Raw genomic sequence first — 15,353 nt, 5'->3', positions numbered from 1 at the left:
CCAGAGAAGTAATACGGCAGTTGTTTACCTACCTGTGTAACCAAAGAACAGTTTTTTTCAAAATCTGTGAAGACTGCTGCCAGAGGCTGGTTTCTAGGGGAGTCTGGAGTCCCTTTCATGTACTGCTTATCTCAACACTGTTCCTCTTCCATCATTGCCTGCTGTAGCACCAAATCAGATGTCATGTTTTCAGTGTGGACTCTATATATATGTTAAGACAGGCCCTCCTCTTGAGAACATGCAATATTGAACAATGCTGCTATTCCTCGGTCTGATACACCAACTATTCAAAGGTGGTGTCTTCTGCCACATAGCAAGGGGTTATGGTTTTCAACTGGAAGAGGAGAGATTTAGATTAGTCATTAGGAGGAAATTCTTCACCATGAGTGTGGTGAGACACTGGAACAGGTTACTCAGAGAATCTGTGGATGCACCCTCCTTGAAAGTGTTCAAGGCCAGGTTGGACAGTGCTCTGAGCAACCTGATCTAGTGGGAGGTGGCCCTGCTCAAGCTGGGGGGTTGGATCTAAATGATCTTTAAGGTCCCTTCCAACTCAAACGATTCTGATTACACTGAAACCTAATGCCTAACTGGTGCATGCTGCAGGTGCACAGAGACCATCCCCTCACTCCTGGTCAGCCCTAGGGAGCCAGGAGAACAACCTGTGGCAGAATTAACCTGAAGCTTCTTGACTTGCCTTTTGAAGTTCCTAGTAACTGCTAAAGAGGTACTCACATTTTGTAGCTTAAAAAATATTTATAGAAGATTCTCCTCCTCTTAGAGCTAAAAGGAACTGTTTTGAAATTCTCTTTTTTGTTTTTCCACCCCCAGGAATAGAAACAGCTCCCACCCCTACTCTCCAAAAAAGTCATAGCAAAAACTTCAGGAATTCTGAAAACTCCATGTGGAATAAAGTATTACTTATGGCATTTATTTTGCTCCTAACAACTACATTACTTCTGAGCAATATGCTGCCACTTTTTAATGACAACTGCACCTTTGTGGTCATGCAGTCAGTGTACTGTGCTGTTCTGCACACTGTAACCAAGCAGCAAGAGGGATAAGCATGCTGAACACTTGCTGAAGAGGAGGAAAATAATTTCAATCATAATTACATGGGTAAAGAGCTAACAAACAGAAGGAGCATTTTCAGTAAAACTGGATTTGAATAATGTTCACTTTAAACTAATTGTTCTGGAATATGTTAGGCAATCCTTCTAGCCACTATGTTAGGTAAATAGGACAAAAATACATGGGCATTCCCTGTTTTTTTCATTGTTTAAAGAGAGCTTGAAGCTATACAAGCTGACCAGAATCCTGTGTGCTGCTTCTTACAGGTGGCTAAAATGGTTGAGAATGGAGGCTCCATGGGAAAACAATCCAATACACTTCACATGCAGCTAACACACCCTAACTTTGAGGATTCAGCGTAGCAAGAAAAATCCATTTGGAACTTCCTAGCAGAAACATGACCTGAGGTTTCCTTTCAGAAATATAACTTTTCTTTAAGAGCAGCTGGTTACAGATCATCCTACTTGTAACTGTTTGGTTTGTGGTTTTGTTTCCATGAGAAGGGCACATAAGCCGTAACGAAACATGTTTGACTCAAACAGTCCAGTCAGCTACTAGATTTTATTCTAAACAATTAAAGATTAATTTGGATTGCAATGAAAGAAGATAAATCCTAAGCCAACACTTACCTAATGAAACCAAGCAAGTGAAACTCAGCAGCACTGAAAATAATACCCGACAGAGACCAAATATAGCTTGAACATATATTCATGGTCTGTCTAGAAATGTCTTTGATGTTAAACCTCATATGGCACACTTAGCATTTTCTATAATTCATTTCCTATGGAAACTAATGAGCTTAAGGGTGAAATTACCTCATTGAAAGTCAAAATGGTGAAGTGTGAAAAAAAGAAGGATGACCTGAAAAGCAGATTTAGAAGCAATCTTTGCATATTAAGCATTGCTGTGGGAAATAGTATAATTAGTTTTCTTCAGAAGTTATTCCTTGGAATTGTATAAGTGGTATTTCAGTTCCCAAACATCATGCAGAAAGAATGTTAGATATAATAGGTGGAAAAAATGCAAAATCCCCACACATTATTTTTAAAACCCAGAGATCCTTTTCCTAACTTCCAGTAACACAGTGACTGCTGGTTTATTTTTAGAGGACAGGCTGTACAAAATAAGGCCCCTTCCAGCAGAAATTTCTAAGAGGCCATACGAAACCAGATTTTCAGAGCATAATTTAGAATTGAGCAATCTCTCTTCTCAAATGCTTAACTCCTTTTACTGGAATCAACTTGTTTTCCTAAGCTCTTCCTGTAGGCTAAGCCATCTGCACTACACAGTTCTACTGAAGGTGGGAAATTGATATAAAATGGACGGATTTTGTTTGCACAACAAATGAACTAATGATTGATCTCAGAGTGTCAAATATCAGGATTTATCTATTAACTTGAAGGAAAACAGTATTAGACCTGAAATAGAAATTATCCTATCCAACTGCTGATTCAAATACCTGAGACACACTGAGGCCTCTGAGATGAACACTGTTGAGATTAGCACATTGTCAGCTATTCTAGCTGCAACAGCCCAGCTATTGCATTCTCTCTCACACTCATGCTACCATCTTTCTTTACTCTTTACAGGGGAAGTGCTTGGAAGAGCTTAGGCTGTGCCAGAGCCAAGCACTTGGAATGGCATAAACCCAAAGTCAGCAGCTTCCTCAAGCTAAATTAGTTACAAGTAATTTGTTGACATAATGGAGTATAAAACACTTAAATCCACCAATGTAAGTGCAGGGCAAGCCAAATCCATTACAAGTTTTAAGGTCTATCAGCTTGTCTATGGTACACAGAAGACCACAGCAATTTCACTTCTATATCACTTTAACGTGAGTTTGAATTTTTCTTACATTTACTCTGAAGAACACATGACAGCTGGTTTAAGAACAGCAATACAGATTAGCTACAACATGAAAGGATATCCAGCTTCAAGAGTGGGAATGGCAGTAGTGCAAAAATCCTAAGATGCTAAGCTGCAATTTCAAGCTCAGTAACTCTGGCATCACTGTCTTCCACCTCAGAACAAGGCACAGCAAACTCCTATTTACTCAGCAAAGGGAAACTTAAAGTTCCATTAATAAGTAGCCCTTTGAAATCTTATAATTTATACAAATTAATAATTGTAAAGCTTAACATAATTTAACAGTTATTTCCTCTAACCTGCTGTTAAATCAACAGTGATACAGAGCTGTCACTTCAGTGTTTACAGTGTTGCAAGCAATTCAAAATAGCATCCAATTTTAAACGCACTAAATTTTTTATTTACTAACATCTTGAAGCCTCCTTCTTGACAAAAATAAATTATATTTAATAGCTTTTCGCTTATATAATTTGTTATAAATCTTGTAGAGATTCCTTGGAATGACACAGAGTAATTTTCAGCTACTACAAGCTCAAGGATGACGCTCAGTTATAAAATCTCAACATTCAAATAACCAATTGCTTGACCATGCATGACAAAGTGTTGCATACATCCAGTTCTGTGGTGAGAGGACATGCCATAGAAGAAACAAGCAGACAAACGTGAGTGGTTTTTATCTTGGTTTTTTTTTTAATTAATAACTTCTTAGTTCAGGAAAAAAATAAACCACAAAAGAGAACTGGAAGAACTACTCACCACCTTCTTTATAAAAGAACTTTCTCAAAGAGAGAGGCTACATACCTTATTCACCACTATGTCAAACCCTATCGTAATCACCTTGGTTTTCACAACATCTATTCTACCACACTTCATGCTCAGCTTCCAAATCTCTCTTATAAAGGAGGTGGGGGTGTGCTTTAGACAGGTTAAAAATATGCTGCACCTTTACATTATTTAAACAATTACACCAAGCATAGTTCATACATTTATCACATTAACTATCACCTGGTAACCATACATTTAAAAAGGTCTAATGTATAGAGTATGTAATACCCATGACAGATACTCTTACTTACTTAAGAGCATATAAAGATCAGGATGTATTCACCCTCCCCATCTGCAAGTTAATTTGTTATCTCTTCGTGGTACAATATAAATGACCAAAAAATCCCTTCATTCCATTGCACTACCACACCCTATATGCATAGAAAGGCAGATTCATTATCTGTAACAGGGAAAAGGAAGAGGGGCTTATAAAAGGAATTTGAAGAACCTCTACTGCACAGGTAGTTTTAGACGTTAAATACATGAGTTTTTTTGTTTTTTGGGATTTTTCCCTCCCAGTTTCTGTCTTAAAGTCACATAATACATCTCTATACAAACATAACTCGAGTAAGTGCAAGCGAGGTTGAACACAGTTCTGTAGACACGTTATTCTTGACCAACAAAAAAATTCAGCACAAGAGGCTTGAACACTAGCACAGTGACAAGTCTATGCTGAAACCCATCTGGGGTGTGGGAAGTGGTGAATGAGAATGCAAAGCACATTTCTGCATATAATGTGCAAAGGCTTGATCTCCACAACTGCACTCAATTTGCTACATGCACAGCCAGAGATGAAAATGAAATAAAAACCAGCTGGGAATGGTTGTCCTGAGAAGATACAATAACCATTAAAAAAAATATCTAAACATAAAATACAACAACAGAACATTGTTAATAATACTAAAAAACAGAAAGACACTGTTGTTGTTAGAAGTTTCAAGTATTATTCCAGATCCAATTTCAATCCTACTCACAGGAAAAATGCCCAGAGATTAGGAAGAGAAGTCCACACCAAAGTGTATATTTAATAGCATACGGGCATGGTCAACAGACCCATTCTTGCAACAGCTATTTTAAAAAATAAAAATCTAAAAAGAAATGCATCATTCTAATTACATTAAGATGTGCATTACTGGAAATGGCTGCTCAATTCATGGACACCAGCAGATATGATGTGCTGCACCATTTGTGCTCTGTTATTTCACAAGATACAGTGTGTACACTTCTTACTGTTGAAGTATAAATCCTGCTCATAAAATAAGGCATACTTAAAAACAACATGGGACCTACAGAGCTAACTTTGTATGCTTTCTCCTCATTCAGTTTCACTCTTCTAGGTATGATGAAAAAGAAAATTGGTCACAGCTGAGGTTTGTGAATGTCAGCTACTGGATTATGGTGAAACAGATCAGATAGTATCAGTTTGGAAGGGGTGATGGGTTGTGCTGAGATTTATTATTTTTTTAAATGATGCTTGGGACATTTCCTGAATGAGCTTTGCAGAAAGCATGACAATAAAAGTTACATTTTTTTATGTCAGTGACACCAGTGTTCCCGTTCATCATCCCTATCCAGAAATGCCTCCATATTGCTACAACTTGTCCAAACTGAATTATTTTCTGTAAGATTGTTCCTTCCAGTAAAGCTGCTATATTATGTTTTAAATTATAGCTTTTTCTACATTTTCACCAGTGTATGCCTGCTAGAGAACAGCTGCATGGCAGAGGTACGTATTTCCCATACAATATCAAACCAAAAAAGAAATTTAAAAAAAATGAACCAGTGTGTCCTACTGGCTGCTCTCTGTCAAAAGCACTGTTTGGTCTTCTGATATAAAACATTACAGAAGTAATATTAGCAGAAGTCTGTTCTTTTTCAAGTATTACCCCAACCTTAAGTGTGATTTTTCAAATTTTTGTGCAATTCTTTTTGTAATTTAATGTGAATAAAAACATCAACATGACTAAACTAAGAACAGAAACTGCACTACTTCAACTGTAACACTGCACACATGGTAGAAGCTTGAAGTTGAAGCAGCTGTTTAATGGACGGAGGTTGTTTTTTCGGTGAATATTAATGTGATTTCTAGCCCAAATGCAATGGGTAGTGACAACATGTCAGACTACCACAAAATGCAGTTACAAGTAGACAGTGACAATTTCCTTCTTAAATATTAATGGCTCTTGAAATATCCATCAGATACTTTTACAAAACATTTCTATTTTAAGTCTAAGGATTTTTCTTATTTCTTCACAAGTAGTGCAAATAACACTCCTTATTCTTAGGTCTTCCCAAGATATGGCTGGTTTTTGCGTGTGCGAGTTCTGTTTGTGTTCTCCACTGCAGTGATACAGGGACACTGTAGTCATGAGGATGGAATGCAATGCTTGCTGGACTGTCTTGGAAATAAAAATAAACCTACCTTGTTCATGTACAGCTGTAAAATTCTACAATTTAAAAAGTTCACACTGGATTACCTGATGCAAAAATTACTGAGTCCCTGCTATGGGGAAACTGAGAAGATCCCCTGGAACCTTAAACTGTACAAGCAGTGTAACAAGTTTTTGTCCTCTCCCTACAGATGACAAGTATTCAGTTCTTGAACCGTGTTTGTTCACAAATGTGATTGAATTTCCTGAAAAAGAAAAAAAAAAAGTAGTATTAGAATGCAACCAAGTTGTCAGAAGTCAGGCAACAAAACAAGAGTCACCATCTTTCATGGGGTATTTTAAATGTTAAACATTTTAAAGAAGAACATTTGCACACTAACGTATCTGTTTCTCAGAACCTGTTTAGATTGTGCTCTACTACTCTATTATCTATAACAAGATTTTCAACATCTCTTCTGCCTAATCCTTGTTGGTTTTATTATGCACACAGAAAACCTGTTATTAAAAGAACTCCTCTATACTTCTGCATACATCAAACTCAGAAGGCAATTACAACAAGAACCAGCAAATAAATTTTGCCCTGTGACACATCAGTAATTTTTAGTAGACAGCCTTATACAAGTCACTAGGAACTAGAATTAACCAGGCTAATAATATATTTCAACATAAACATGTTCTTTCACCAGCATGGAATCTTCTTCTGGAAAGAAAAAGGTAAGATTTTTCAGTCTGTATTATTTAGGTTTTATGGAAATGGCAAGTGGATTATGTATCTCCTGCTACAAAACTGAAACAGGAGTTGAGCTGTTGAGGTCTGTATATACATGTGGAAGAGATGAAGCAAGAGAGACTGAATTCCCTTTCTCTTGCTGAATTAGATAAGGATTAAAAAGAAACCTTGTTTGCAAAACCAAGTTACTTAGCAAAACATTTAGCTCAACAAAAATAGCCTGTAGCTGGATAACTAGAAGTGGTATAACAGGATTGTTTGCTTTTACGGATTTTAGGAAATAAGAGGAGCAGCCTGTGAAGTTCTAGGAACAGATAATGCTTGAAAGAAAACAAGAAAAGAAAAATGGAGAAGGAAAAAACCAGAAATACCCCGAGTCATTTCTACTCTAGATGGAATTATCCACCAGAACATTAACAAAGACAACTGTTGAGTGCTTTGAATCTGAATTAACTCTCTAACATTCCAAAACAAAGCCTCCTCTGGGAAAGCAGACAGTCCTGTAAGATGAAGTTACAGATAGCAGTGCTGCTTTGAATTACATCTGCAACTTAAATCCCAGATTATTTTTGAAAGTTATTTGGCAAAGCCCCCTGAATTTGTAAGAGACTAGGGATTGATATTTTACAAGTCTCTCTTATGATCTACTTGCATTAGCTGCACAGACTAGTAATTTTCAACCCATAGTATCCAAAATATTAAAGGAATTAGGCTAAGTGTGTATGTTCATTGTAGAATTAGAAAAATGCTGCAGAATCTACTATTCATTAAAGCAACTTCCCAGGTGATCTTATTGACAGTCATTGAGGGGTTACCTTAAATTGCACCGAGAATTTAGAGAATTATTCATAAAGCAAGAAGGATTTTTCCACCCTCCCTGAAACAGTTAGTTCTTAGATAGATAATTTCTGGCATGTTTTACAAGTCCCCAAAAACGTTTTTTACAAAACTTTTTTTTTACAAAACCCCAAACCACTTTATAAACTGTAGAACTTACATGGCATGATGTGCTTTGACCTGAGTTCGACAGTTGCGCCCCCAGTAGCAATCAGGACGTGAGGTGACAGTCACTACAAAAAGAGCACACATTATAACTCAGCTGCTCAGAAGACCATCCCACTAAAATGAAAAGCAATACTAAGGAGAAAGAAGGTAGGCTGACTGACTGTCATGATGCACAGCAGCAGAAGCAGAGTTCTAAACTGTTAAAGACAAGGAAGCTGTGGCTAACAAAGTGAACTAGATGGATAAAAGTAACATTTAAAAACATTTTAAAACTGTTGGTAGAGCTTCTCTTCCCAACAGATTTGGGATTGAAGGAGTTGCTTGTGTGCTATTTCATACTAAAACTGTAAATGCAAACAGATGATTTAGAATTAATTTATGAAAACATTCTTGTTCCTAGTTGAGAACTGGTAAAATGTGAAAATGTTCAGGAGGTGCATAACTTCATGTATCTAAATGGGAAAATAAATTAAATTACAGCAACTCATATAGTTGGGATTTTTACTGAATTCCTCTTTTCTCTAGGCAGATATATTTACCCTACAGATGACAAATCACACTTGAAAGATTCCATTAGGGAGTCTGACAATAACTATATGTAAACTTAACAGCTGACAAGTAAAGCAATCAGCATAAGGTATTAGCCCTGAGAAGAGTTTTGCACCAGGCAACATGAAGGTGCTGAAAACCCCGGGTTAAAAAAAAATAAAACTGACTATAACTCTTTCAATTGCTTTCCCCCTTACTGTGCAAAGCAATCCTCACCTGGCAGCTCAGCAACAGGAATATTCTGCCTGTACTGGTAGGCAAGTTCTCGGAAGCTGCGAAGGCCACAACAGTAGCAAAGCACTGTGTTCCCAGTAATTCTGTAATCTGGAAAGACAACCAGGTTGTACACAATGTCATTGTAGGACTTGAGAAAACAGATTTACCAAAAATGTCACAAAGGCCCTGGTTATGTACTCAGAACTTCAAACCTCTTGATCATATCACTCAAAGAGTTATACACAGACAAAAAATAACACATACCTGACAACATAAAAACTCCTCTTTGAAGAGCTAAAAGACTTTCGTTTAACATATTTTTCCATGTCAAACCCCTGGATGCCAGGTAATCCTGAAAAGAGCAATTTCAGTGTTTAAGCTAGAAAAACCTCCAACATTAAAGAGTGACCGAGCCATTCACCTTCAAATATTTCTGAATCTAGATCTAACTAGGCTTTCTAAATGGGCTGTTGCTGATTACGAGTAAAAATTAAGCATCCCTAATTTAATTAGCATGACACTTTTGTATCACCAATAAAACATTCCACTTCGTATCTTTTTTTCACACCTCTTACCAAAAGAATGCAAGTAGATGCATTTCAGACACACTCTCATTTACTTTAAGTCAGTATTTAATTCAGTTTACCTAATTTGGATAACTGTTATGGTACAGGCAAAATATTTTCCATGTAACCTAGTGTGAAACTTAACTTGTTTGGGAAAAATAAAATGTAACAAGTCTTGTTTTCCTGGTACACTTTTATTGAATTATTTTTCCTTTAATTGTTTTGGTATTACACTTTAAACTGTAAAAATCAGCTTTCCTAGCAAATACTTCATACAAGTAAAATTATTTGATGATTTAACAACCAAACATATCTGAATACTGTGTTTATCAGCCATTTAAGCTCAAATTCAGAAGTTAGGTGTAGAAGTTTGGCCTTGGCACCTGCCAGACATACACATCAGAGAAATTAGTATTGCATGAAAGTGATTTTTTTAAAATTGTTGTTATTTTGGGTGGTACAGGAAGAGTGGATGCTAAATGGAGTGCATCTCTAGAATAAAACACCTTCTTACACAGAGGCTGAAAGAGCGAAATTATCACCCCAAAATACTTCCAATCTAGACACAATAACTGTAACTTTGGCCCAGCTGAGCATTCAGGACTCATTAGATTTGCCTTTTAGAATCAGGTGACACAATGCTGCCACTGTAGCTGTTAGCCAGCACACCACTATAATTTCATGACTGAGTACATCTTAAACTGTGTACATTTATTATTATGCATCATACATAATGATTTTTAACCTTACCTTTAGAATATCTGACTCGTAGTGGTTGTTATTTAAGACTCCATCTAAACACTTATCACCAAGATTTATTTCTAATGAGAACAAGAAGAAAAGTTACTGTTTAATCTCCCAACCCCATGGCCCTCACACATTTTCTGAAGATACTTCTGTTTCCTGAAATAACATGCACAGACTCATGTGAGCACCAAGTGAATTACTGTATTCAACATATGCTAAAGCATGTGATACAGAACTGACAGTGGCAAAACCAAGACACGGAGATTTTACAGTTTCACTTTTAGTCCACAAACAGTACTATTAATCTCCACAAATTAACAGTGCTATTAAAACCATTCTCTTAGCTTCAAACTGCTGCTGAGTCGGTTCAGCTGTTCCAAATTGGTTTTTGAAAATGTCTAAAGCCTGCAGTTTCAGAACTGTGCATACCTAACAGGGTAAGGTTCTTTTCTAATCAATTAACATCAGATGGTTAGTGCTCTTGCATTGATATGTATTATTTTCTCAGTACGCTGAAATATACCATAATTATTTTCATATGTGAAAGCAATGTGCTTAACAAGTGTAGTTTTCAAACCCAATATAGTACGAAGACAAGAAATTAAATCCTCTCAAAGTTAAGACACATACCACTCAAGAATCTTTTATGTTTGTGATGTGAGGACACAGCCTTTGTTTCATTTTGCATGTCTGTGCTAACAAACTAATGATTACCTTTCTTAAATTACCTAAAGCTCAAGACAGACAGACAGTATTGCAAAGAAAGCAGGCTCATAAGAAATAGATTATTCCACAGTACCACAGAATGGTGCCAAACAGCCAAAACATGCCATCCGAGTGCAGCCCCAGTATAAGTGACAGAAGGGTTGCAGACAAACTGTACCTGTAAAATAAAAAAAAACAACACAACAAACCCCAACCCTGTTAGGACCTGCACATAACAAAACTCAACAGGTTTTTTTCTTATAAATAAACAATAAAGTCCTGATAAACTTGGTTTTAAAAGTACAGCTTTCTCATTTAAAATACATTCTATTGAGAATAATAAATTTCCTAAAGGAAGATTCTTTCATGCTGTCACTACAGGAGTCCAGAAAAAGAAAGTTCAAATAAAGAACACTCTTCAAAGTAAACTTAAGTTTAATTCAAAATGAGAGATTTACTTCCATAGCCAACATTAAAAATAAATAAGTAAATAACTAGGAAATAAATAAAAGTACAGACATTGCTGAGGAGCAACATGAGGATTCTGTTCACGCTCTGCTCTTCGGTCGGGCATTGGCTGAAAGCAGCAGGTGCATATTACATGACTTCCTTGAGCAGGACACACATATTCCTGGGCAGCTAGGGGAGTTAAAAACAGGGGGAAGAAAAAGAAAAAAGAATAGACTGAACAATGTACACAACTGAAATCTGGACTCAGAATCTTAGGTAATATTAGCAACATAAATCTGATAGTAACAAGCAAGCAATATAATTTTAATAAAGATATTATAAAAGAGCAGAAAAATGGAATTCAAACTTCCAAACTATGTGGGTGTGTAAAGTATTTCAATATGTGGAACAGTTTAAGAACTATCAACCATCAGCAATCTATTCTGGACAACCACAGAAAAAGCCTGGTCAAATCTCATGATATTTGCATAGACACCCATGTGAAGTGTTACTCTGGCAGCATCAGGAGAGCAGGTCTGAACTCATGAGTTGCAGCATGTTATTGTCACACTTCTGAGAAGATTCCATGACACTGACCTGCAGGGAAGTTGGCTGATGTAGATGGTGCATCTCCCAGTGCTTGCATTCCTCCTGCTTCTGTCTCTTGGCCTGCACCAGGCAGAGTTGGAACAGAGTGTCTCCTATACCCTGGGCACTGTCTGCACACTATATATGGTTGACTGAAAGAATGATAAGGTCACAGGAAATCACACCAAACAAGTACAAATATAACTCATATCCCTGTACTAGGCAGGGCTGGTCATACTTTCAAAGTTTAAATCTGGAATTTCTTAATCCAATAACATATGAAGTTTATATAACTCAGTACCTCACAGCTCTGAAGATAGCTGCTTTTGAAACAGCCAAAAACTTTGTGGCTTTACTACTTCCCAAGTAGTTAAAAAATAAAAATAATTTTTAAAAGAGTGATGTGACTGGAAGTGAGATAAACAGGGAAGAAAGGAAAAAAGCTGGAATATTTATGCAGAGGAAAAGTTCTTCTGTTCCCCTCTAGACACACTGCAAAAAAAAATAATAATATGTTTGCTGTTGGAAGAGAAGAGATGCTATTTTGATGCCTGGGAATTTCTAGGTCAAGAATCAGCTGCTTCAGTACCATAGGCCCAGTGAAAGCAGCAGTCCAAAGACATAGGAAATTACAAACATTGCAAGCTGCACTGAAAGAGTCATGGATTCCTCACAGGATCTTAGCCAGAGATATGTATTCTCCAAAGCAACAGCAAATTGGTAAATGGAAAAGGTAATTTCATATATCTGACATGAAGCTGTTGCACAATGTAGGGTAATTCAGGTGGGTCATTGACTGAATATTGCTGGGCTTCTAATTTTAATTGATTTTTATTGAACGACCAAGGTTCAGTAGGATAGTCAGTAGAACTGTCAACATAATTACTGCTAAGAATGAACTTACCCAAATACAAAAATGAGATTAATTCTGGCAATGATCAGAGAAACATTCCCAGCAATGACAGTGTTTGTGAAACTGGCTGAGTTTGTGAGTTTGTGCATTCAAACATTCAGTAAATCTAACAGAGCACACAGCTTAAACAGACATACCTGATATCTGAAGATTCACTATCTACATCTGACAATTCCAACAAATCTTCAGAACTTCCCTCCTCGTCTGAAAAAGATCTCCGCACTTTAGGCTGCAACATGTCTTGAGTGATTTTGTTTCTAGCATCCATGCTACGTACATCATCCTCATTCCGACATTTATCTGGCATGAAAACCAAATTCAGATTTAAAGAGAAAAGAACAGCTCACATCCCTTATCCCCACTCTATTAACACAGTTACAATTGTTGTGTTTTCATTTCCATAAAACTTTTTTTTGGATAGCAAGAGTTAGAGAAGCTCTTAGTTAAATTCTCCTCTCTGTTAATGGAAGTGCAGTATCAGACAACTTAAGTTTTGTTTTCAAGAGGCCATGATCAAAGTTAATCCATATTCAAATATATTTTTCAGAAGTACCTGAATTTAGATGGCCTAATCAGTCACAGTACACACACTGATCAACTTGCCTGGATGCTGGATCAGATAAGCTTCAACTAGGTTGTTCAATATGTGATTTTTACAAATACGTTCTACTGGACAACGACAGGTTGGACACAGAGAAGACCTCTCCATCCATCCCGAGTAGCAGGCAGCACAGAAAGTATGCATACAAGGCTGCAAGCTGGGAAACACAAACATGAAAACAATGAAAGAAACTGAATAAAACCATAAATCTTTTACTTGTCAGACACATTCATAAGATTCAAGAAACCGTTTAGAATTGATGCGACTATATAGATTGGGGCAGGGGGAAGGGAGTCAGAAGGGCTCGTGAAAACCCTAAATATCCTGGCCTCCTCAAACAGTTGTCACTAACCTTCATATATTAGTACCACAGAATTACAGCCTTTGTCAATCAGACATACCTGACACAGTCATGCAGCAGTTCTTGGCAGATAATGCAAGTTAGTGTTTCTTCCATCTTGTCCGGTTTCACATTTGATGTTTTGGCATCTTCAGAGCCAATTTTAATTATGCATTCACTTGGAGCTTCTGGTGGAAGATTTGGACAAGCACCTTCATCTACAAAGACAGAAGATTCTACAGTATGTAGTCTTCGAAGCTTTTTTGACTCGATTTGGGATGGTGGCTTTGCTTTTTGTATTTAATACAAAACAAAATTTTGTTTTGTATTTAAAACAAAAAATTGCATTGGGAGGAGGAAAAAGTTACTTATCTCCTACTAACATAACCTTTTAAGACCTTCAAGATTCGGTATGCACGCATTTTGAATGTATTTCTTACCAATGAAGAAAAATAAGCATAGATTCTTATGTTTCTGTTAATCTCACTGGACTTCTATGAAAAATGGACATATCTTTAAGTTTCTAATTAAGTTTTTTAAACTAACTTTCAATGGTAAGATTAAAACAGGGCAGCATAGGTTGTGCAATACTGAGGTATACTAGCCTGCTTTTAGTTTCTTCTTAGCAGGTTCCAAACCTTCCTCCTCCCCTGCCCTTTGAGAATCCAATTCTGCTTTTTCTTTGACAGCGACTTCTGAAGTTTCAATATTCACATCCAGCTTTTCATGGTCATCATGTAGTGCTCTTAGACACATAGATTCTAAGATGGGGAAAGCAGGCACAGGAGTGAAAACCGAGGATTGTGATCCTGCAAAATAAAAGCAGAAACATCAACATAGCTTCATACAGATATGTGACATGTGAAAACAACTCCCTTGATACACATACATCAATCCAAACATCTGAACAGGAAAAAGTGGAGCAAAGAAGCAGTGTCTGCCTAACTATGCTACATGCATTCTGAGCCAATCTGACTAACTGGAAGACCTGGGAGGAAATCAAGCTATTAGTTGTGTAACCCTACTTAAAATTTCCATTGCTCTTTAGATTGCGGAGTATTTATTCATATGACTGTAATTCACACCAGGTCTTTGTGAAAAAAGATGCCAGGCAGAGGATTTATGCAATATTGATCATACAAAACAAGTCAGGATCACAGCAGAGGGAAAAGCTTTCTTTCACAGGAGCATGTTTAAAAAGTCCTGATGACAAATGCCATTTTCTAGATAGAGGTTCTTGCTCCAGTTCTGTTTTAGATTTACACAGCATTGTGGTATTCCGCTTGCCAAGGTAATGCAGGATACTAGACTAGGGATCCATTTGGTATATTTTGGTATCAGAGCTTTAAAGAACGGAAGGGGGATGGGTGATTGGCAGCAGTAACAGTGACAGAGTAGTTTCTCAGAGTGATTTCATGAGCACTTATATCTGCTTACTTTGTTCTTTGAGCCACACAGTTTTGCTAAGTTTTCAGCAGTGCTCCACTACAAAATCATACTGTTAAGACAGAACAGTTTGGGCTTCAGATGCATTTTCTGCCTTTTTGAGAATAAGCAATTCTCACAGTTGCCTTACTCATCCACCAGGATTTACCCAGCCAACCCAAAGAGAAAGTTAAAAAGCACTTATCCACCTGGTATTTTCACTAGAACTTAACAAAGCAAATGCTGAAGACTCTGACAAGGTAAGAGATTAAACTGCTACAGTTAAAAACTGTAGTAATAGTTGATGGGATACCAAACTTTAAATACTTGAAATAATTCTTACCAGATGTAGAAGGATTATCCTGC

The 15,353-nt window shown here is 37.0% G+C and overlaps 1 protein-coding gene across 3 annotated transcripts in view; it reads right to left on the bottom strand.

Moving 5' to 3' along the window:
- Positions 1-6,103: 6,103 nt before the first annotated feature.
- CHFR (checkpoint with forkhead and ring finger domains, E3 ubiquitin protein ligase) overlaps positions 6,104-15,353 on the bottom strand; it is a 20,436-nt gene continuing 11,186 nt past the window's right edge. For 2 of the 3 annotated variants that reach the window (XM_009997644.1, XM_009997645.1), the window contains exons 6-18: positions 15,331-15,353; positions 14,168-14,371; positions 13,624-13,780; positions 13,225-13,379; positions 12,759-12,921; positions 11,718-11,860; positions 11,190-11,309; positions 10,765-10,848; positions 9,969-10,039; positions 8,917-9,004; positions 8,653-8,760; positions 7,880-7,952; positions 6,104-6,397 (exon numbers count right to left, since the gene is read on the bottom strand). In XM_009997644.1, coding sequence (XP_009995946.1) covers positions 6,355-6,397; positions 7,880-7,952; positions 8,653-8,760; positions 8,917-9,004; positions 9,969-10,039; positions 10,765-10,848; positions 11,190-11,309; positions 11,718-11,860; positions 12,759-12,921; positions 13,225-13,379; positions 13,624-13,780; positions 14,168-14,371; positions 15,331-15,353 — 1,432 coding nt within the window. In that variant the 3' untranslated portion in view covers positions 6,104-6,354. The remainder of the gene's footprint in view (positions 6,398-7,879; positions 7,953-8,652; positions 8,761-8,916; positions 9,005-9,968; positions 10,040-10,764; positions 10,849-11,189; positions 11,310-11,717; positions 11,861-12,758; positions 12,922-13,224; positions 13,380-13,623; positions 13,781-14,167; positions 14,372-15,330) is intronic. The other variant, XM_009997646.1, reaches the window with a different exon arrangement.

This window comes from Chaetura pelagica, unplaced genomic scaffold (genome assembly GCF_000747805.2).
Source record: "Chaetura pelagica isolate M959 unplaced genomic scaffold, ChaPel_1.0 scaffold45, whole genome shotgun sequence".
Classification (NCBI taxonomy): Eukaryota; Metazoa; Chordata; class Aves; order Apodiformes; family Apodidae; genus Chaetura; species Chaetura pelagica.
The sequence above is the reverse complement of the archived record's forward strand: the minus strand, read 5'-3'. Positions and strand labels throughout refer to the sequence as shown.